Source organism: Streptopelia decaocto (genome assembly GCF_964273445.1).
Source record: "Streptopelia decaocto genome assembly, chromosome: 14".
NCBI classification, from domain to species: Eukaryota; Metazoa; Chordata; class Aves; order Columbiformes; family Columbidae; genus Streptopelia; species Streptopelia decaocto.
The window spans coordinates 14163567-14186534 of NC_138669.1; the positions used below are offsets into that span (position 1 = coordinate 14163567).

The 22968-nt window shown below is 45.0% G+C and overlaps 1 protein-coding gene across 6 annotated transcripts in view; it reads left to right on the top strand.

Annotated features, from left to right (window-relative positions):
• Positions 1 to 22968, top strand: part of RALGAPB (Ral GTPase activating protein non-catalytic subunit beta) — a 72377-nt gene that overhangs the window by 34238 nt on the left and 15171 nt on the right. For 4 of the 6 annotated variants that reach the window (XR_014185404.1, XM_082065413.1, XM_082065415.1 and 1 more), the window contains 14 exons: positions 792 to 993; positions 2120 to 2287; positions 3321 to 3435; positions 3642 to 3789; positions 6157 to 6221; positions 7222 to 7354; positions 9270 to 9403; positions 12645 to 12827; positions 14853 to 15004; positions 16984 to 17171; positions 19276 to 19382; positions 20842 to 20994; positions 21623 to 21832; positions 22792 to 22950. Coding sequence is in view for 5 of the 6 variants with exons in the window: in XM_082065413.1 (XP_081921539.1) it covers positions 792 to 993; positions 2120 to 2287; positions 3321 to 3435; positions 3642 to 3789; positions 6157 to 6221; positions 7222 to 7354; positions 9270 to 9403; positions 12645 to 12827; positions 14853 to 15004; positions 16984 to 17171; positions 19276 to 19382; positions 20842 to 20994; positions 21623 to 21832; positions 22792 to 22950 (2117 nt within the window). In the remaining variant the exon portion in view is untranslated. The remainder of the gene's footprint in view (positions 1 to 791; positions 994 to 2119; positions 2288 to 3320; positions 3436 to 3641; positions 3790 to 6156; positions 6222 to 7221; positions 7355 to 9269; positions 9404 to 12644; positions 12828 to 14852; positions 15005 to 16983; positions 17172 to 19275; positions 19383 to 20841; positions 20995 to 21622; positions 21833 to 22791; positions 22951 to 22968) is intronic. The other 2 variants (XM_082065414.1, XM_082065417.1) reach the window with 1 other exon arrangement.

A 22968-nucleotide genomic window follows, 5' to 3' on the forward strand; every position in this document is an offset into this window, starting at 1 on the left:
TCTGAATGTTTTTTTGGTATTTTAAGGCAGCAAGGCAAGGTGGTTCTTTGTTTTTCTGGAGATGAGAACTAGGTGAGGGGAGATCCTTGTCCTCCAGAGAGGGAACGGAGTGAGGAGAGGCTGGAGCACAAGTGTGATGGGAGCGGCTGAAGGACCTGGGGGGTTCAGCTGGAGAACAGGAGCAGAGGAGCAGAGGAGACCTTCTGATCTCTGAACTGCCTGAAAGGAGCTTGGAGCCAGGGGGGTCGGGCTCTGCTCCCCAGGAACAAGCGCCAGGAGCAGAGGAAACGGCCTCAAGTTGCGCCAGGGGAGGTTGAGGTTGGATCTGGGAACAATTTCTTCCCCAAAGGGCTGTGGGGCATTGGAACAGGCTGCCCAGGGCAGTGCTGGAGTCACCAGCCCTGGAGGGGTTTAAAAGGCGTTTAGACGAGGTTCTTGGGACATGGGTTAGTGCCAGAGTTAGGTTATGGTTGGACTCGATGATCCTGGGGGTCTCTGCCAACTGAAATGATTCTATTAAATGATTCTCTTATTGGATATAAGTGAACTCCTCCCAGCAGACAGTTGGGGCAGGCTCTAGAATGTGAAGGTCATTTGTTATCCTTACAAAGAAAAAAGTTAGTTACACCCACAAAGACTTTCTAAACAGAGGCACTGACTCAAATATAGTGAACTAACAGCTTTATGATGACTACTAAATTCGACTTGATCTTTGTGTCCAGGATCCCATGAGCCTATGACATACATTAACAAACACCGTGAAACGCTGTTTGTTTCTCTTCTCTTCCCAGCTATAGCAACTCAAGCCAGTGTGGAGTTCCGCCGGAAGGGATCGCAAATGTCCACAGACACCATGGCTTCCAACCCCACCTTTGACGCCAGCGAATTCCCGGACAACTATGAAGCGGGAAGGGCAGAGGCGTGCGGGACACTGTGTAGGATATTTTGTAGCAAGAAGACTGGGGAGGAAATATTACCAGCTTACCTATCCCGGTACTGACCCATCTTGCAGTTGCTTTGTTGGTGTAACTGTGTGGTGCACGTTGATTCTCAGTTTCGAAGCGGCCGTGCGGGGCTCAGGCAGCAGCTGGATGCTGTTGCGTTGTGCTGGCGGTTCAGAACAACCGCGCTGGCCTGCAGGTGGGGTTCCCGCCGAATCGAGCGGGGTTTCCTTGTGTCCCCTCCCAATGCTGGTTTTCATCGGGTGTTCTTCAAGGTCCAGCTGAAGGGAAGTCACTTAAAGTGCCTCCCGGCTGGAAGGAAACTTGTCTTGTTGGTGCTTTCTTGCCGCTTGCGTTCTGGTTTGTTTTATTTTTTGATGTATTTATTTGTCACTGAATGTTGTTCAGATGGAAAAAGTAAGTGTGCAGACGTAAGGCTATGTACACTTTATTAGACCATGAAGGGTCTTACATTGTCATACACCACAACACTGGGGTGGAATGTGTTTGTGGTGTGGGGTTTTTTTCCCCCCTTTAAATTTAGAAATCCACAAATTCAACTGTTTTATTTAGAATAGTTGTGTTCTGAATGACCTCTGTTTTCAGTTTTGTTTCCAATGAAAAGGCAGTCTTGCCTATCATCAAATTAGTGTTAAAAAGTGAAATAGCACGGGCCAGAGGCAGAGACTCAGCTTGAGGCCATGACCCTCTCAAACTGCCCAGGTCCATTTGTCTCAGGTGGCATCAAAACTTCCAGAAGACGGAACTATTTTAATTTCTCGCATGTTGCAGAGTTTTCTCTGTGGATAGTTTGTGTTTCTCTTACCCAGCCAGTGAGATTCCTCTGTGTTTGCAAGCCTTGTGTTGGGGAGTTCACATCAAGGGCTGGCCCAGTCTCGCTGGGAGCCCCGTGGTGCAGGCCCCGCTAGGCCCACCAGAGCCTTCCAGAACACTGCTGGACCAGCTTCTCACCTGGAATACAGGTGGTTTGTGAGGGGCTTTGTTAAGCTGCTTGGGTGCTAAAGTAATTGGCAAGAGGATGTTCCTTAAACATATCCGATTTTGAAACTCCCTCTGTGTTATATAGGAAAGGTCAAATAGCGCCTGCACATTCTTATTCATGTGGGATGCGGATGCTTTTTGTGTGCAAATAATTTAACCTCATCTTTCTTTGTCAGATTTTACATGCTTTTAATTCAGGGTTTGCAGATAGCGGATTTCGTTTGCCACCCCGTTCTTGCCAGCGTTATTCTCAACTCCCCCGCGTTGTTCTGCTGTGACCTGAAAGGGATTGATGTCGTCGTTCCTTATTTCATTTCGGCTCTTGAAACCATTTTACCCGACAGGTAAATTGTTATTTCCATATAAACATTGTCAGAAGTGTGGGGAGGTGTTTATCTTGTGGGGTTTCTGTCATTCCTGAGTAATTTCACTGAAGAAAATCTGTGGTGTGCACCCCATAGTGTGTATGTATTTGATGGTGATAACAGTGGCACCTCAGAAGCTCTAATTTTCAGTTTTATTTAATGCCACCTTTTTAAAGCAATAGCGCTTTTACTTTAAATGAAATATGTGAGCTGTGTTATCTACATATTCACTGATGGAAAGCAGTATTTATAAGAATAGGGAGGACGAGTGATTTAGCTCAAATATGTTGATCACCTAGTGATTTTTAGGTAAATTTCACAGGATATTCACCACAGCAACAGCCACTAATGACTTCATTAAGAGAGTCATCTTACACATCGTTAAATAGAAAAATCGATACTTTAGTTCTTAAACCAGAAGATGTGACCTCACTTGTCGGAGCTTTATAGATTTCTGGACATTTTGTTAATGAACTTGGTATTACTGCTGCCTTCAACATATGTTTTATGCCTTGGTGCTGCATTTCATTTTGAAGTTATGCATAGGGTGTTTATATTCTGGGCTTCAGTCTGAGCCGGTGCTGCTTTTGGATAGGTCTTGTAAGTAGAGTGTGCTGGTGGCTACAGAAGAACAGTTGGATCTGTTAGCTAAGCAGCTGGTGTTTTATGCAACATGCGCACGAGCGTATTCTGGGGATCTCTGATAATCCTGGGGGGGTTTGAGACCCAAACTTCCTGCTTTGAAGGTGCAGTATATTAATAATGCTTTCATCAGCTCATGGCTTTTGTATGGGGTACAGAATCCTTTGCAAGTGATGGTTCCTACCCTAAGTCGTTGTGTTATTGCTGCTGTTAAAAAGAAAAGAAAAAGACTCCTGAGCCCAGAAGAACAGCTACATTGTATACTGCAAATTGTTTAAGACCGCTGGGTGGCTGTATATTTAATTTTAAGTAAATTTGACTCCAAATTCCTGTGAAAAGTTGATTAACTGTATGATGCTTTGATTTGCAGAGAACTCTCAAAGTTTAAAATCTATGTAAACCCCACAGAGCTAAGAAGAGCTTCGATTCACATCTTACTGTCCTTGTTACCTCTCCCTCATCATTTTGGAACCATAAAGTCTGAGGTATTAAACTCACCGCCTTGTTTCGCGTTTCCATTTTTGTGTTCCTGGTTGGTTGGGAGTGGGATTTGGGTGACCTGTGGGTTGGCTTTGGTGGTGTGTTTGTCTCTCATAGCAAAGCCTGTGGGAGCACCGTGTGCTGTGGCTGTCGGCTCTGAAACCGCGCTGCTGTGCTCTCTGATACTGAAATACATGTGGTTTTCCTTCAGGTTGTCCTGGAAGGGAAATTCAGCAATGATGACAGCTCAACGTACGATAAACCAGTAACCTTCCTCTCCTTGAAGCTGAGGCTTGTGAATATACTTATAGGAGCTCTGCAAACGGAAACAGATCCCAACAACACTCAAATGATACTAGGTTAGTTCAACTTTTTACTTTATTAACTGTGTTACAGAATTGTCTGTCTTAATCTGTTCTGGAATAATATGGGTTATTAGTAAAGTGTTGATTGCAAGAAAAAAGATAAAGTTCCTGGCAGGTTATCATTTGTATAATCATGTTACAAAAACATCTTGAAAATCTCACTTTTTTGTTAAAGTAATTTCTCTCTTTTTACAAATGTGGAATAGTACTAGGAAAGTAAAGCACATTGTAGCAGGAAAGGTCAGTCGTAAGTAGGAATGGAAACAGGAAAATAGAAAAGATTTAATATTAGGAAGGATTTTTGAGTAATGGGTTTCAGGCAGCATTTTAGTTTCTGGCATAGCCTAGAAACAGGTACTGGGTGACCAGTGGTCCAGCACGGGCTAAATACAGCTGACATTTGTTTAGCACTGTGTAAATCCTCAGACAGAGGCTTTGGAGCAGAGTCTGGAGATGTCTTGTACTTCGGTACCAAACTGTTCTTTGTGGTGATGTGTGTGTTAAGATTATTCTGAATACTCAGTAAGTGGAAGCTGAAAACCTGAATAGTGCATAATCTGTCAAGTTAAATATCTTTTTAGACAAGTAAAAAATGTGCTTGGCTTTTATTCTGCCTTATTTTTCTGTCTCTAAAAGTGCCTTTTTCCACATTGTGTTGTTCTTGTCCTTCAGTAATTACAATAGCACTGGCCTTGTGTGTGTTTAAGAGGACACAGACACGCTGGTGCTGGGAGAATGTGCAGGGGAACAAATCCAGGCTGCAGAATTCGGGGAGTTTCCTTGCAGGGGCTGAAATAATGCCTTGACCAGCGGAAGACTAGAGGAGAATGATGTGAAGGAAGGATTATTTGCAGGCAGTGCTGGTGAAGGGGTGCGGATATCCAGGTTTCCAAGTGTGGCTGCAGGGTGACAGGTGGTTGAACCCACCCGAGCGTCCTGCACCCTCCTCGGTGAGCTGGGAAGATGCTGTTTCCCATTCTTTTTTCCACGATGGTCCGTACCAGACCATCTCACCCATATTCCTGTTGCTAAACCCCTTTGCCGTATGTGACGTTTTGGCTGGAGAGGATTCACGAGTCTCCAGTTAACCAGAGATTCTCACACGTGCCACCAGCTTCTCAACCAAATCCCCGTTTCCAGCTGCTCGCTAAATGTTTGACAGCGAGAGGTGCGTTTGCCTTCATACAGTAAGTGGTGTTTTCCCAAACATTCCTTGCTGGGGAAGGGAGGGCAGCTGAAAGTTCAAATTCCTGGCACCGTGTCCTTGCTGCTGCTGCTTTCCCGGGGTGACGCTGGTTCACTGCAGCACCCAGAATGCACCCGCAATTTTAATGAATGGTGTCTTACACTTGGGTGTCATTGTCTCTCCTGAGACAGAAGAGTTCCCTGCCTGCTGCCTGGGCTGGGGCCACAGGGTTGGCTGCCCCTGGAGCCTCAGCTTGTCATGACAGTGTTTGGGCACTGCTGGAAAACAAAGCACAGACGGCGAGAGGCCGGGGGTGACTTCCAGGGAGAGAGAATTTCAGCGTATCCCACCTCACATTAGGAACGGGCCTCCTCATTTAGGAAATTGGTTTTATTTTAGTCACATTAAAACAAAAACAATTTTTAATTTGCTCTGTAAACCTACAGATTATCAATTATACAAAAATTAGCCCTTTTTTTTTGTGGGGCAGGCAGAAATATCTTTCTAAAAATAAAACTCCTCACATTACCATGGTTTGGGTGTTCTTTTCACTGGCCACATCAGTATTAGGGCAAGCGCGGTCCCTTGCACTGATGTCTTAAGGGCTGACTGGACCAGACGTTATTCACTTGATCTTCCAGCAAGTTGTTCTATGTACTGATAGTTCATTAGGACTTGAAAATATGGTTTTGTTTCTAGTCACCAGCTGCCTTTTGGCTTCTAATGGCCAAAGTGAAGAAGGGGCCAAGGCCACTGTGTAACCCTTGAGGTGGATCTGGACTATGCAGCTCTCTGTTATCTAACAAATACCCTTATTTTATACACAGAATCAGTAGATATCATAAATGTAGCCTTACTTTTTAAATTAGCACAATCTGATGGGAGGCGAGGAGCATCTCCAGGCCTTCTGTGAAACCAAAATCCTTATGAACTGAGGAATACTAAAAAACTATGTTCAAAGCATTTTGAAAATAGCTGAAAACGCACTCTCTCAGCTCTCATCGGCTTCACATGGCTAAACCCGAAGCAAATCCTGTTTTATACAACACTTTGTAAGAGTTTTTGTAGAACAGGATGGTGATCCTGTCTGTTAGACCTTCAGTGCTTCTTTGCAAATTTTAGCAGTGAATATTGTACTGCCATCCTTAGTTACCTTCTTCTATCTGATTCTTCAGGTGCAATGTTAAATATTGTTCAAGATTCAGCACTGTTAGAAGCCATTGGCTGTCAGATGGAAACAGTAAGTATTTTTTGTTTATGAAGTTCCCGCTTCAGAAAGAACACTTTACTAATGTTATCTGCTGTAGCAAGGTGCTCAGTCAGCATCTTGACCTTTGATTGTCTTTTTTTTCTCCATTGTACCCGAGAGCATCCTCTGGTATAGGGAACTCACAGAATCCCAGAGTGTCAGGGGTTGGAAGGGCCCTGGAAAGCTCATCCAGTGCAATCCCCCCATGGAGCAGGAACACCCAGCTGAGGTTACACAGGAAGGTGTCCAGGCGGGTTGGAATGTCTGCAGAGAAGGAGACTCCACAACCCCCCTGGGCAGCCTGGGCCAGGCTCTGCCACCCTCACCAGGAACAAGTTTCTTCTCATATTCAAGTGGAACCTCCTGTGTTCCAGATTGCACCCATTACCCCTTGTCCTGTCACTGGTTGTCACTGTGAAGAGCCTGGCTCCATCCTCCTGACACTCACCCTTTATATATCTGTAAACATTAATGAGGTCACCCCTCAGTCTCCTCTTGTCCAGCTCCAGAGCCCCAGCTCCCTCAGCCTTTCCTCACACGGGAGATGCTCCACTCCCTTCAGCATCTTGGTGGCTGCGCTGGACTCTCTCCAGCAGTTCCCTGTCCTGCTGGAACTGAGGGGCCACAACTGGACACAAGATTCCAGGAGTGGTCTCCCCAGGGCAGAGCAGAGGGGCAGGAGAACCTCTCTGACCTACTGACCACCCCCTTCTAACCCACCCCAGGTACCATTGGCTTCCTGGTCACAAGGGCCCAGTGCTGGCTCATGGTCACCCTGCTGTCCCCAGGACCCCCAGGTCTCTTTCCCCTACACTGCTCTCCAACAGGTCATTCCCCAACTTACACTGGAACCTGGGGTTGTTCTGCCCAGATTCAAGACTCTACATTTGCCCTTGTTATATTTCATTAAATTTTTCCCTGCCCAACTCTCCAGCCTGTCCAGGTCTCACAAAAACCATCTCATCGCTCAAAACTGACTTTCAATTTGCAGAACGGTGGTGAAAATAACGTGTTCAAAAGCCACAGCCGCACTAACAGCGGCATCAGCACCGCGAGCGGGGGCAGCACGGAGCCCACAACGCCCGACAGCGAGAGGCCGGCACAAGCGCTTCTGAGGGACTATGGTAAGGACAGCGCTTCTGAAAACACCCTCACGATGTGCCAGGGTGACATCTGGTGGGTTTCTTCTGTTCAGTTCTGGCTAACACACTAATTAATGTGGGGGGGGTCTGGACCCAGGGTGCGTAGCCTCTTTGTTCATTGCCTTTGTGCTCACGCGCGCCTTGTAGTCAGTTAGTTTTTAATCCTACTAAAGGACCCTGTTAACATTTTAAAAATAAGAATGTAAAAGGTGTTTGCAAACTGCTTTACTTCAGCTTATGTCTTCAAGACACTTGGTTTTCATGAACAATAGCGGGATAAATGTGCACCAAGTGGGGATTAATTGCTTCATTCGTTTTGGTAGCATTCCAAATGCTTACGTGACTTCTGCAGCACCTTTTCCTAAACCATATTTAAAGAGTGTTTGAGGGATTCCTGGTTTTGCAGAGCAAGTAAGCAGAATGCTTGTGATGTGGCATTTGTTACTACAAGAGAATTTAGTAATTAACTTTAGTTTGCTGTGTCTTGTAATGTGTCTTGGTAATCAAGTCCATGTTCTTCTAAATCTCTGTGTGGGAAGCCGGCCAAATGTCGAGATGCTGGAATTTACTGACTCCTTTGGCCTTCATCAGTTTAACTGATCTTGGCTGGGTGAATATGAGAACACGTCACCTTTGTCATGTTGTAGCCTGGGTTGACAACTCTGTTCTCACCAACCAAAACTGTGGGGATTTTTTCTCTACTTCTTTAACTAAGGAGAGGATGGAGATTATCAGGGAAGATTGTAGTATATTCTAATGACTCATATAAGCATGTTGTTGCTTACCCTACATGGTTTGTTTGAAATTATTAAGGTGTTGGTTTGCAGCACACCATCTGAATTGTGTTTTAATTCATATGGGTTTTCATTGACAAGTGCTTGCAAAAATATTCATTTGTAAGGTTAAAAAAATAATCTTTTAAATATTTAACTTCTTGAGTCTTTGAACCATGGCATGACTTGAAAGATATTTTTGTGATGTATTAATTTCATTGGATTTTTAAAATTTCCTGTGCACAGAAGGTAAGGCTGGAAGAAATTTGTGAAAAGAATTCATGTGTTGCTGCTGGATGCTTCAGACAAGAGAGAATTGAAAAACGATGGTCTATTTTTGCTGTTTAACTGCAGCAGACAGTTGAATCTGCTACTAGTGTAACACTGACCTTAGTTCTCGAGTGTTAAACATGAAGATTTAAGTTTTGGAAGGATACACCTGAGCTGTCATGGTTCTCGTGTCTCTATAACCAGTCATTTAGCAGTTTTCATTTCTGAAATTAATTTGCCTACTTAACAAATGTGAACAGTATTTGTGTTCCTTGTGTTTTGAAGTGAAAACAACTGATATTAAAACATTTTCTATTTGTAATTTTGAGCTAGAGACTCAGGGAAATTAAAGGTCTGGAAATAATTGCATCTTTTTCTCCAGACCTGATTCTTTAATTATCTGCAGTTACCTAACTAGTACAACTTGTGATAAACAGTAGATTTAGAAAGAATGAGTAACTTCTGGCGTATCTGAAGTTACACAAGCTCTATTAGTTCATTACTGATGCCTAAATATACAAGTACTAATGTTTAATATACATTTCCAATGCCGAAATTTTTCTGAGCCTGCAGGACTTCACAGCAATTGAAGTACAATAGCAAGAGCTGGGATTGTCCAAAATGTCTTTTAAAAAGATAAGCTAGTCTGAATGTATTTGTGAGATGTCTGGTGGTGTCTATAGGGGAGTTAGCCTGTGCAAAAGTCACCAGCCCAAGTTCTAGATTCAGGGTTGTCTGTAGTTTGATTTAACGTGTGTATTGTGGCTGCTTTGGCTTGTGCCTGTGCTTTGCCTCTTGTCACTAACGCGTGGTTGTTTTCCCTCCCTGCGGTGCGGTGTGGGGTTATATCCTAGCTCTTCATACAGATACAGCTGCCGGGCTGCTGATCCGCAGCATCCACCTGGTCACGCAGAGACTCAACTCGCAGTGGAGACAGGATATGAGCATCTCTCTGGCCGCGCTGGAGCTTCTGTCCGGACTGGCCAAGGTGAGAGGTGACGGTTTGTGTGCTCTGGCCTTTTCTCCAAGGGTGGTCGTAGTCCTGGTTGGGTGAAAGTCGTGCCAGCGAGCAGGCAGCTGTGTCTGAGTTTGTACTTTTACACTCCAGCATCTCCTTGTGTGAACGCTCTGTGGCTCCAGTGACGTGGGCCCTGTCACCGCCTGTTGGCTCCATGTGAAGCTCAGGGTGATTTGTTCAGAGACATGTGGCTCTGTTACAGAATCCCAGGATGTCAGGGGTTGGAAGGACCTGGAAAGCTCATCCAGTGCAATCCCCCCATGGAGCAGGAACACCCAGATGAGGTTACACAGGAAGGTGTCCAGGCGGGTTGGAATGTCTGCACAGAAGGAGACTCCACAACCCCCCTGGGCAGCCTGGGCCAGGCTCTGCCACCCTCACCAGGAACAAGTTTCTCTTCATATTTAAGTGGAACCTCCTGTGTTCCAGTTTGCACCCATTACCCCTTGTCCTGTCACTGGTTGTCACCGAGAAGAGCCTGGCTCCATCCTCCTGACACTCCCCCTTTCCATATTGATCCCCATGAATGAGTCCCCACTCAGTCTCCTCTTGTCCAGCTCCAGAGCCCCAGCTCCCTCAGCCTTTCCTCACACGGGAGATGCTCCACTCTCTTCAGCATCTTGGTGGCTGCGCCTGACTCTCTCTGCTCTTGTTGCACTAGCTGGGTGGCTGCTGCCCTTTCTCATGGATTCCCATCTGTTCTGGGCTTCTGGTTTTGCGCTGCAGGGGATCCATCTGCCATATGAAGTTGCAGAGTTGAGGAGAAACTCAGCACTAAGCTTCCAGTGGCAGTGCAGGGGCCTGGGCTGTTGTTTTTCAAGCCCACGTGAACCATTTCTCAGAGCTTTGCTTTGTTCGTCTGTTCAGTGTGGAACAAGACTTACAAATAAGAGATTTTCCTGTTCTTAGTTGGGAGAGTGCAAATACGTCAGGGTATTAAACAACTTAATTGCTCTTTTTCTAAGGGCTGTACCTGCTTTTCCCCTTCCATCTCATATTGGAAATAGCTTTCTGAGCTTAGAAAATGATAGTGTATTTCTAATATGAAGGCATTACGTCTTCAGAGCTGATCTTGATTCAACAGCAAACAACTGAACTCAAAGCTCCTAGGTGGGGGAGGGCTTTTTTTGCTGAGAAATAAAATGCCCTTTTCTGCTTGAAGCCTCTTGTCCCAAAGCTGCATTTCATGATGTTTCTTAAGCAAAAGTCCTGTTTATTTACAGCAGCCACCATGACCTGGAATGACCGTTCAGCATTTCCCATCACATTCCCCCAGGACCTTGACAGATCTCTCTGAAATGTGTGTGTCTCAGGCATTTTTTAGGACGTAGAGTCAGCACGGAGCCATGTTGAGCTGGGCGCTTATTTATTTATTACTGCAGCAGCACGAGCTGAAGGAGCATTTGAAAGTGTTGTGCAATGAGTTAATGTATGGTTATTGCGTCTTGTAGAGCGTCATACAGAACTAGGGATTCCTGCGGCTTATGTGGTTAAGCCAGGGGGTGGGTTGGTTGGTTGGGGTTTTGTGGGTTTTTTTGTGTTTGGTTTTTTTGCTCTTGACTTGCAATGAGACGGGAATGAGAAAATCCATTATCTTTTCAAATGCCCACCCAGGTTAATATTAAATATCATCATCTTAGTATATTCTCATGCAACTGAAGTAATTCTTCCTCTGGGGTATCTTGAATATCTTTTTGCTTCCTAACAAAGGGTAGGAAGAGATCACCTCTTACTGCAGAGCAGTGAGTGGAGAACCGGTTCTGCTTGTGCCTTTGGAGGTGACAGGTCCCAAAGCCCTTCCAGCTCAGGGGCTGCTCTGCTTCAGCACCAGGTTACCAGTGGCACTTGGTAAATCGGAAAATCCTGTTTCCTGCAAGAGTGTTGGTTCACCAACCTGCTTTTCATAGGCTCATCTGGATGGGCCTCTGCTGCAGATCTTACGCTTGTGAAGGTAATGCTGCCTTCACCCCCCTTTGTGGAGAACGGCTGCTGGTGGCACCAGCAAGACCAACCACTGTCGTGCTGGGATAAGGGTGCACCCTCATGAGTAAAGCTTTAAACAGCGTGGTCAGAGGAGGAAAACTGACTGTTCCTGTGCCAAGTCACAGGCTGGGAAGAAAACAGAACAGAATTCAGTTCTTTAGTTTTATAATGTAGATCCTCATGTCTCTGTACCAGGCTCTTCACTGGGCCTCTGCTCTGAGCCTGGTGCCCTGGAGCCCTGAGTTTGGGAGAGAAGCTGAGGGGGTTTTGCAGTGAGTTCTGACGGGGGTTATGAGGATTTTTGCTGGTTTTTGTTTGAGGATGGGTTTTCTGCCTCTTTTTCACTGGTGAAAGTTCCTGTGCTGACGAAATATAGGGCAACAAAGATGCTGAAGGGAGTGGAGCATCTCCCGTGTGAAGAAAGGCTGAGGGAGCTGGGGCTCTGGAGCTGGACAAGAGGACACTGAGGGGGGACTCATTCATGGGGATCAAGATGGAAAGGGGGAGTGTCAGGAGGATGGAGCCAGGCTCTTCTCGGTGACAACCAGTGACAGGACAAGGGGCAATGGGTGCAAACGGGAACACAGGAGGTTCTACTTAAATATGAGAAGCAACTTGTTCCTGGTGAGGGTGGCAGAGCCTGGCCCAGGCTGCCCAGGGGGGTTGTGGAGTCTCCTTCTGTGCAGACATTCCAACCCGCCTGGACACCTTCCTGTGTAACCTCATCTGGGTGTTCCTGCTCCATGGGGGGATTGCACTGGATGAGCTTTCCAAGTCCTTTCAACCCCTGACATTCTGGGATTCTGTGAAATGTGCCTAGTGGGAAGTTATGTGAGTAGAATGAAGCCCTGTGGAATGGAGACTTGGCAGTGAGGGGTTCTCAGAGGTACAGAATGGGTTGGTAGGGCTGAAGGAGAGAGGTATTTACCCCTAATATGTTTCAAATACTGATTTATTCAGTGCTTAGTTTCTTACCAAACTATATTGGTACCACTCTTGCTCTTGGAAACCAAGCCATGCAACGTAGTGGCACCTCAACACAGCGATTCTTTCCTTTAAGTTTCAATACCCATTGCTGTTAAATACTTTTACCCACATCTTTTAAGCTGTAATCCAAAAAGAGTTCAACCGTTTATTCCTATTTCTTAAAACTGCATTGAAAAAGGCTTTTTCAAACCGTTTCTTCTCTGGAAGATTCCTGTGGAGCTCTCTTGTTTGCTGTGCGCAGGTGAAGGTGGTGGTGGACTCCTCAGATCGCAAGAGAGCCATCAGCTCCGTGTGCAGCTACATCGTGTACCAGTGCAGCCGCCCGGCCCCGCTGCACTCCCGCGACCTGCACTCCATGATCGTCGCCGCCTTCCAGTGCCTCTGCGTCTGGCTCACCGAGCACCCCGACATGCTGGACGAGAAGGTCGGCGTCTCTGCTCGATAGATTGTGATGCTTTTTATGCCCAACCTGTCCTTGATGCAGTTGGTTAGTTCTCAAAAGTATATAGGAAGTTCAAAACTAGCCTCTGTGCAAAGTAGTTTTGAATTTTGATTTCTACTCTTTATTCACCAAGAACAGTTTTGGCTTTAAAATTGCCTTTCTGAGAATGTCTCGATCTTTGTTTTTGCGTTGTGAAACTGGAAAAAGAAGAAAACCAGAAAAAAAAACCTCGGAAACTGAAAAGAGAAATATGGGAACTAATGGCCTATGTATATTATAGTTTGCCAAAAGTAATGTCTCTTCTTATTCCTCAGGTCTTACCTGACTAAAACATTTTCTAGACTTAACGGAATTCCTTGGATGCAAATATCTTTATAATCGTAGTGTGTTTCACCAAGAAACCAGTGATCTAGGAACTGAGCAAGGCTCAGTTCAGTAGCTGAACCCAAGATGGAGTTTGCTGGGAAGCTTGAGCAGTGCAGGAAATGAGAGATGCGTGTTTCCAACAGCCTTCTGTGCTGCTGTTCAACAACCGAACACAATGCATCTCTTAATTGTTGGTCTCCTAGAGACAGCTCAGAGATCTTTCCCTATTCTTATATACAATGTATATTAATATATATTATAGAATATTTTAATATAGTTTTATATAGAACATATGTTTTCAATATCTGTATATTTTGTTTATGTCTTTTCTATGGCATAGATAAAAATATGTGTATTTTTTTAAATGAAAATTGCAAACCCACAAGTGGGACTTTAAGTAAAGGTGCTTTCTGTGTGCACTTTGGGGCTCTGGCGTGGCAGCAGGTGACCAGGACAAGATGCTTTCCCTGGATGTGGCACTGCGTAGCTTTACTGAGTTCCATAATGCTTTATTTCCTTTCGTTAGTTTCTTTTATTTTGACTATCATTGCATGTCAAGATAGTGTTACACACTGTGTGTAGTACATACTGGACACTTAGTAGCTCATTCCAAGTCATGATAGCCAGCTGGGAACCTTTCAGTGCATTCACAGGTATGAGAATTGCAATTTTCCAGGGGTGTCACCTTATATTTGCTTTGAATTTCAACTGCTGTTTCACTACCCAGTGCTGTGAACTCCTGTAATTCTTCACAGTTAGTGTTTGCATCTCAACGCTGGTTGATTTTGCTCTGTAAGAAAACTTTAATCTTCCTCTTCACCAATTTTCTGCATCAATTCTGAATATAAGGAAGGACACAGGCCAAGACGTAGAACCCTGCCTGGTATCTGGTGGTAAAAACTGACCCCTTGTGTTCCAATTTTAGCCAGTTATTTATTAATGAGAACGCTTTCCTTGTTCTTCTATAGCTCAAGCCATAAGATTTGAACCTTAGCTATTGCAATTCAGATATTTTCAGCAAGTGATTTTGTGACGAGCAACACTTGTGAGTCACACCTGCAGCTGTGCCGAGCGCTGGCCTCTCCTGGAACAGATCTGCTGTTGCTGTGTACTTTTAGAATTACTATTATTGTTTCTCTTGATGAAGTAGATACCATGATATATTTTACTTCTGGCAGCTGTTGGCAAGCAAAAGATTTGGAAAAGGATTTCTTGAGATTTTCCAGATGAGTTCATTCTTAATGCGCTTAATTAAAAGTTCTGCAGAGTGTCTCAGAAATGCATTTGCTATCTCTTTAAATATGTTTACGTTTTTCAGTTGCATTCTCAGTCCTCTTAGCAATTTTGTACATATGTAATCATATGTAATGGAATATACAGCCTGTATGTATTTGTTCAGAGCACTTTGGACCATTAGAATACAAACATAAGTAGACATCTGTTGATGGAGAAAATATTGTTCCTACAGGAAATGTGATCTTGTTCTAACACTGTCTATTAGAGTAATCTTCTGCATTTATTTCTGAGCTCATATTACTAGCAGTACTTTGTTTCAATCAATGGTATATCACTCTTCAGCTGAGGTCTTGAAGACATCTATCAAAGCACTTCTGCTTTAAGGTGGTTCCTTCTGTGTTTTAGGATTGTTTGAAGGAGGTGCTGGAGATTGTGGAGCTGGGCATTTCAGGAAGTAAATCCAAGAACAGCGAACAGGAGGTCAAGTACAAAGGAGATAAGGAGCCCAACCCCGCATCCATGAGAGTGAAGGATGCTGCTGAAGCTACCCTAACATGGTATGGGATTTGTCAGAGTGCGTTTACTGTTTGGCATTGCCTTGTCTGAGCGTTTTAATTAGGGGTTCCCAGCTGGTGAGATCTCTGTGCCGTAGCAAGAGCATTTGAAAAGTCAGCAAGAGGCTCCCTGTGTTGTGCCCGTTGGGCAGGGGTGCTGTGTGCTCTGCCTTAGCTGCCTCCCCCTCCTGTCATAGGTGTTCACAGATCACAGAGTGTCAGGGACTGGAAGGGCCCTGGAAAGCTCATCCAGTGCAATCCCCCCATGGAGCAGGAACACCCAGATGAGGTTACACAGGAAGGTGTCCAGGCGGGTTGGAATGTCTGCAGAGAAGGAGACTCCACAACCCCCCTGGGCAGCCTGGGCCAGGCTCTGCAACCCTCACCGGGAAGAAGTTTCTTCTCATATTTAAGTGGAACCTCCTGTGTTCCAGTTTGCACCCATTGCCCCTTGTCCTGTCACTGGTTGTCACCAGAAGAGCCTGGCTCCATCCTCCTGACACTCCCCCTTTCCATATTGATCCCCATGAATGAGTCACCCCTCAGTCTCCTCCAGCTGCAGAGCCCCAGCTCCCTCAGCCTTTCCTTACACGGGAGATGCTCCACTGAAAAAAGAAAAAAGATCCCTGTGATTGCATCTTCCCCCCGCCAGCATCTTCCCTGGGGAGCACAGCCCGGCGCTCTGCAGCCCCGCTGCTCTGCCCCCTCTGCACACAGCAGCTTCCTCCGCCTCCCCCTTGACCTGTTCATCCTGTCTCTCCATTCCCCCTGATCCTCAGCCCCACAAGTTGTCCCGTCCCCACCTTGCTGGTGGGACCGATAGTCGCCGTCTCCTGTGTGGTGCAGCAGGGAGAAGCTGCTGCCGGACGGGGTGTTGTTCTGCCCACAGCATTGGGTTTGCTTAACATATTTGAGAGGTTGTGTGGGAAATGCAGTAACAGATAATGTGTGGGTTGGGAGGGGAAACAGAGAGGAAAATGGAGATTTGCTCCAGAGAAGCTGCAAAGCACTGTTTACTAGATGAACAGCATGGTGGTAGACAGGACAGATTGAGGATGGGCAGGATAAATATGTTTTGCAAAAGGCAGTAGCTGCTTTCTTTTTTGCTCTGCTTTGCAATAAAATTGTTATAATCTTTACTGTTAGTAAAAACAACTGTGTAATTTCCACAGTAAAAACAACTGCTTGTTGGAACTTTTGTCCAAACCTTTTTTGTTGCCTAAAAGTGCCTGTTTCCATTTAGATGAAATTATCTGTTCTCAGAGCAAAGCAGAAAAGTGTGTGAGGAGGACTTAAACCCTTATTTTTGATCTGGATGGTGGTGTTTAGAGTGAAGTCCTGAGTTAGATCGTGTGATCTTCAGTCTGACACCAGACAAGTCTCATTGTTTCCTGCCATAGACATTTTCAGTTTCTAATAGTATTGGGTAGATCCCGTACAATGTGGGATGATTAAATCGGTATGTGCAGGAGCCCCCCAAGGCCGTGGCTCCGAGCAGGTTGGTGCTGTTGGCCACCCCTGGAGTTCTCCCAGTTCCCATCCATGGTGGCCATGCTGCTCTGACCCTGGGTCTGTCTTAAACAGTTTTAAGTTAACGTAATCCATGCTTCAAGAACATAACAACAATCATAACTAGTGCAGCTACCATGTCTGCTTTGCTTGCTGATAGAAGAGTGGGCTACAACTATGGATGATTATCTCCAATTATCCATAATCTTACAAGAATGAACATTAAAAAAGCTGTGGAAGGGTACAGATTTTCATGCTTTAAAGCATCTTTATGTATCGTTCTGTAGACAGAGTGCTCTTCTTTGTAGGTTTTCATGTATGTTTTTCTGGAGTTACTGGTTTTAACACAAACTGCTGGTAGGGTAACTGCTACATCAAGATAGAAATTAAGAGTGTGAGTGAAGGTCTGTGCTTGTGTGGAACAGTTTGTCTTCTTAACCTGTCATAACTCCCAACGTTTTTCTCACTTGCAGTATTATGCAGTTACTTGGAGCATTTCCCTCTCCCAGTGGCCCCGCGTCTCCTTGCAGCTTGGTGAACGAAACCACGTTAATTAAATACTCTCGTCTACCTACCATAAACAAGCATAGCTTCCGTTACTTCGTTTTGGATAACAGTGTCATCCTGGCGATGTTGGAGCAGCCTCTAGGGAATGAGCAGAGTAAGTTCATACTTCTCAATTCCTTCTTCCTCTGGTTAGAACTCTGCGTGTGGAGCTGCAATACAACGGTGCTTCGTCAAGCGTCTGACGTTTCGGGGCTTTCCTGTTCTGTGGGTGTGCGATTGAGCAGAGTGTTGTTCTGGGGCGAAGCAGCGGGAATAACTTCAGTGTCACTGACAGTCCAACACGTACAAGCCCATCCAAATTGTTCACGCGTCTGGCTGTGCCTTTCACCCTGTTAACTCAGAGACTCGCAGCTGACTGCCGTCTGAATTATTGCTGATGGACAAAAGCAGTAGCGTTACAGTTTCAAAATATCCTTGTTCATAAAAGGATGAAAATATAAAGATTGCAGGATGTTTGATGGGGATAAGTGCTCACCAAATGGTCTATGTGACACCTTTATGCTTGCACAGTTGCTTTTGCTTGGTTTAGGTCTCATGTTACTAAATATTTCAGTGGGTGCTTCCAGGTCAAATTATCTAATTGCTTAGGAGCTGTTATAACGTTCCTGTGTCCACCCTGTTCTATCAATGAGACCTGCTGTAAAGGAGATCTGTCACAGCTGAATCTAACTTGCTTCAGCCTCATGTTTTCACCATCAAAAATTCATATTAAAAAAATCTGATATTAAATTACACGATGCTTTGAATTGGATAACTGATCCCCCATGAGTCTTCGTGTATCAAGGCATTACCTAACAGAGTGGATTAAAATTCTCTTTATGCTCTGTTAGTTTAAGACTAAGGTCTGTTAGATCTGCTGCTCTGCCACAGATATATTCTCCTCATCTATGGACAGGATGGAGTCTAGATACTAGCCTTGAAAACAGACTGCACAGAACCTCCTGAACTGGCTACAGGAAGCTGTTCTTTTGAGTTGTGCTCCAGCCTGGCTGGGGTCGCTGCACGGATCTCGCAGCAGGTGCTGGCGCTGGGGGCCCTGCCGCGCGTCACCCGCAGCCCGTGCTGCACAGCGTGTTCCTGACCAGGGGCAGCAGAGCGCGCTAGAGCGGCCAGGCAGCTCTCACCCGTACTCTGCCTCTGCTAAATGCATTGCTGAGGTATCCTGTAAACTCTTAGAATCTCAGGTTAGATTATTTTTTTTCTTGCTGTGCATAACTTATAATTCAAAGGGGATTTGTCAATAAGACTAATTGCAGTAATGCACAAGTTCATCAGGTCACTTTTGAGGCATCTCACTGACATGGGTGACTGTGGGGAGCCAGTTTGGTTTGTCCATATGTGCTTATATAGCTGTGCTGTGCCCTGTGCTTTCCCTGAAATCCTGGGTAAGGAATATATATCTGCTAGTTACCTGGTGGTGTCAATTTGTGGTTTACGTGTGCAAAAGATAAATATAAATAATTTTGAAAAGAAAAACTGTAGAGGTATGATGATCCCTCTGCTAAGGTGGCTAGTATCAGTGGCTTTTAAGTCTCAAGACTGCAGTGTTAAAACTCATTGTGCAAGTTAAAGCACCTCAGGAATCTGCAGCCGACCCTCCTGCTGTGAACAAGGTCAGCACGGAACTCAGAGCAGGACAGCACAGCCCGACGTTGTCCGAGGAGGCCTCGAAAACCTGTGAGGACACCGGCTGTGTCCCTGCTTCTTGCAGGGGAAAGCTTGCCACGATACGAAGTCAGAACCTTCCCCTGTTTTAGCTTGGCCATTATCTCTTGTCCTTCCGCTGTTGTGTCTGTTATTTGTGTGGGACCTTTACAGAAGGTCATGGAAGGATCATGGAAAGTGTGTCCCCATATGGTCTTACCAGAACACGCAGTGGCCAGACGATCTTTTTTTATTTCCTGGAGATAAGTTGGAGAGAAACAGTGATCTGCATGAATTTGCATGAAAGTTACTTTTAATGGTGAAACGAAGTTGGCAGTTATTGAACAGACCCCAGAGCAGAGCAGCAGCTCCTGCTGCAGAGAGCAGCGTTACTCGCTCCACACCAGGAGTTGTCTTTGGGGTCAGGGAGGAATCAACCTTGAAAACAAAACCTCTGACATCATGTCTGCGTTTATTTCTGGTTAAATTATTGCACAGTGAACTGTTTGCAATTTATGATGATGTGTTATTCTCTTCACCCATGTGCTTTGCAGATGACTCTTTCCCCTCGGTCACGGTTTTGATCCGTGGGACATCTGGAAGATTTGCATGGGCCCAGCAACTCTGTCTTTTACCAAGAGGAGCTAAAGCAAATCAAAAGGTCTCTATCAAAGCCCGTAAAGAAATCTTTAACTTAGAGATGTTCAGCAGAAATTCCACTAATGTGAGACAGCCCCACAGAGCTGGTGATTATACATTAAGGCTGAGCCACGGGGCCGTTAGCTGTAGGTAATGTGACACATCTCTGGTGACTCTTTACGACTTGTGATTAATATTAAATACAGGCTGTGAAAGTGCTGTTGTCTCCTAGACTTGTTTAAGGGGAGGGGGCATTCTCCTTTTTTTTCTGAAAGCATCTTCTGAAGTGCAGGGGCAATGGACGGTGCATTTAGTGAGTAGGCACAAGTGGTGATGCTGATTTTAGGACGTCAGACAAAGCCCTTGCAGCAGAGGGAGCGCAGTCTGGAGGTGCAGAGCGAGATGCTGCAGAGGGAACAGCGATTCAAACTAGAAAGCCCAACGTTGCAAAGAAGGCTGCAAACCTGCTGTGAATAAAAGGGTTATCTAAGTGAGCTCTGGAGAGGAGCAGTGGAGGAGAAATACCCCGATCTCATTTTATAGTGAAATCTCTTATTGCAGTTGTCTAGTGGAGCATGTCCCTGTGTTATCAACATTTCTGTCTGTTTGTGAACTTCTGCAAATCTTTGAACTGTTCATGTGGCCCTCGGTAAAATAAAGGGAATAAGCCTGTGTGTGCAGTGAGGGCCCGTGAGCCTCAGCGGTGCTGTTCCCGCTGGGTGAAGTGGTCTCTGGGCAGCCCGGGAGCCGTGCTGACCAGCTTTAAGGGAACTTTTCCAACTTAAAAGCAGTCTATACCTTTAACAGATTTGCCCTTTTGAAGCACGATTGTTAGTAAATACATTTATAAAGCAGCACTCAAGATGTAATTAAAGGTCTTGCTTGGTTGGACCTTATGCACCTGCAAATCTGCACCTAGATCTTTTGTCGCTTTCATTGGTAACTTCAAGTGTTGGATTACATACTAACAATATAGAACATAATGTAGTAACAACATCCAAATTACATTACAATACATTACATGAGCCCTTTTCGTATTCCCTCGGTTCATCTTGCTCCTGACCCGCGGCATCGCTGCTGTTCTGTTCCAGGACTTCTCACCTTGGCTTCTTGTGGTCATCATAGTCAGCAGGGTTAAAATGAAGGCTTCTCAAACACTTGGGAGCTTTTGCTCAGTACCATTCAAATGGGCAGAAAATAAGATGTAGCTGTGTTAGCTTGCCATTGTATTGCAATTTGCAGCCACCTAGATGGTAAGCAGGGTTCACATGTTCAGGAGTGCAGCCACCAAAATGGGCAGAACGGTGTCTCTCTTAAAATTTACAGCCACATTTTTAATACAAGTCTATTAGTTTAAAGTCTTTAGTGAATGTTTTTGAATGGTGTACTTCTGGTGGTGAAGGGGGAGGGAATGTTTTCAGTCTATCATTGTCTAGTGCCGTGATGCCTTGAATTTAAAAGCTATCCCCCTTTTTTGTCAGACTTTTGTGCCAGAACCTCGACCAGCCCCTAAAAATGACGTTGGGCTGAAATACAGTGTGAAGCATCGCCCTTTCCCTGAAGAAGTGGACAAGATCCCGTTTGTGAAAGCTGACTTGAGCATTCCTGATTTACATGAAATTGTGAATGAGGAAGTAAGTAACTGTCAGTCTCTGACTGAATTTTGTTCTGGGGGTTTTTGTCAGTTCATGAATCACACGCTAATGTCTCACTGTAAATAATTTTACTCTTTAGCTTTACTAGTTTCATATTAATGCAATAATAACCTCTGCAGACTAATGCAGGCTGTGCACTCCTCCAGGAAGAGGGCGATGCCTTGGATGTGTTTGATGGGAGGTGCTGCTCAACGTGTTCTATCAGGGATCTTGGTGTTGCTGGGAAGCAACGACTTGCGTTTTGTTGCTGCTTCTGGGGAAATGGAAGGGAAGGGTTTTTTGAGACCTTCTGGGGAGGAGAGGGGTTTGTGTCTCAAACATATTTGAAAGTTTCACAGTGCCAAATGTGGTTTAGTTTCTGTTCACTTAAAGGGAGAAGCTGCAGCTGATTCTGGATACACAAATTGGCAATAGCTCTCCCATGCAGACAGGGTGTTCAGACGTTCACTCTGTAACGTTGCAAGGCCTTGTTTCCGGTGCTTTAGCAAATGTCCCCATGGTGAAGGTGCAGCTGCTGCTGCACGTGTGACTTACAGCTTCCCTAAACATTGGAGCTGTTCTCTTAGCGTATCTCGGTGGAATCGGCGTTTCACGCAATGTTTTTCAGCTCGAAGAGCGACACGAGAAGCTGAGGAATGGCATGGCCCAGCAGATCCTTTTCGAGGCCTCCATCGATCAGAAGAGTGAAGAGGAGTGGCGGAAGAAGAGCTTTCCCGATCCGGTCACGGAGTGTAAGCCCCCGCCGCCGGCACAGGAGTTCCAGACAGCGCGCCTGTTCCTCTCTCACTTCGGGTTTCTCTCACTAGAGGCATTGAAGGTGACCTGATACTTCTTAGTGTTGTGCAAATGCCCTCAGTACCCACATGGGCTGATCTGGCAAAAGAAGAAAAGTACTTTTTGTTAGTGGAAGATCTCTTGTGTAATTCCAGCTACTGTTAAGCTGTAGTCTAATCAAGTGAAGGGCTGGATTCCCCTCTTCCAGGGCTGTGAAAGGCCGTGCCTGGAGCTGAACACGCTCTGAATAGGTGGCTGTATCTTTATTTTTGCAGTGGGTACATGAGCTGTCACATTCACATGTTCATACTTGAAATCATTCCCCCAACTTCAATTAGGTTTTGGGTGGTATTTTGTTTCTGAAACACGGCTGCCTGAGAAGTTTTGCTCCAGCTGTGATTGTGCTGAAGTGGTTTAATCATATAGAAACACTCAGGAATAGCCATTGGTTGTACTTTTTAAAGTTAAAATAACAACAGTTTATAGAGGTGATCCATATTCTTAATTTGAAATATGACATTTAACCTGTGGGTTCTCCCTTGTATTTGCCGCGTTTCCTCCCAGAAAACCATCAACAAAGACAATGGAGCTTTTGCAAAAATGATGTCTAAAAAGTACTTAATATTTTACATATCATTGGTATATAAGTTAGTATGAAACTACACATGTGACTGTGTATAGCTGTGATATTTGGAAAGTGGCTGCTGCTTTTGTTGTGGCAGCTAGCACTGCTTTTAAGCAAAATGTCATGTCTGTTTTGCTGGCAAAATACCATTTTTATTTAATGAGGAGAGGAGAATGCAACAAATTGTCAAACTGTTACGCTCACTGTTACTCATTTACAGTAACAGGGTTATATTGCATCAGGAATTTGTGTATGATTTTGCTCTTAGGAGAAAAGGGAGATTGTCTGTTTATATTTTAATGGATTATTATTGAAGCTACAGAGACCTTTTCAGTTAGGAAAGATGTTTAAGCTGCTGAACTCCGTTTATTGCATAGGAACCTGCTAACAGTCGTCTACCTCCTCACCTGATTGCACTTGACTCTGCTCTTCCTGGGTTTTTTGATGACCTTGGCTACTTGGATTTACTACCATGCCGTCCTTTTGATACCGTGTTCATTTTCTACATGAAGGCAGGCCAGAAAACGAGCCAGGAGGTGAGTGCGAGTGGAGGG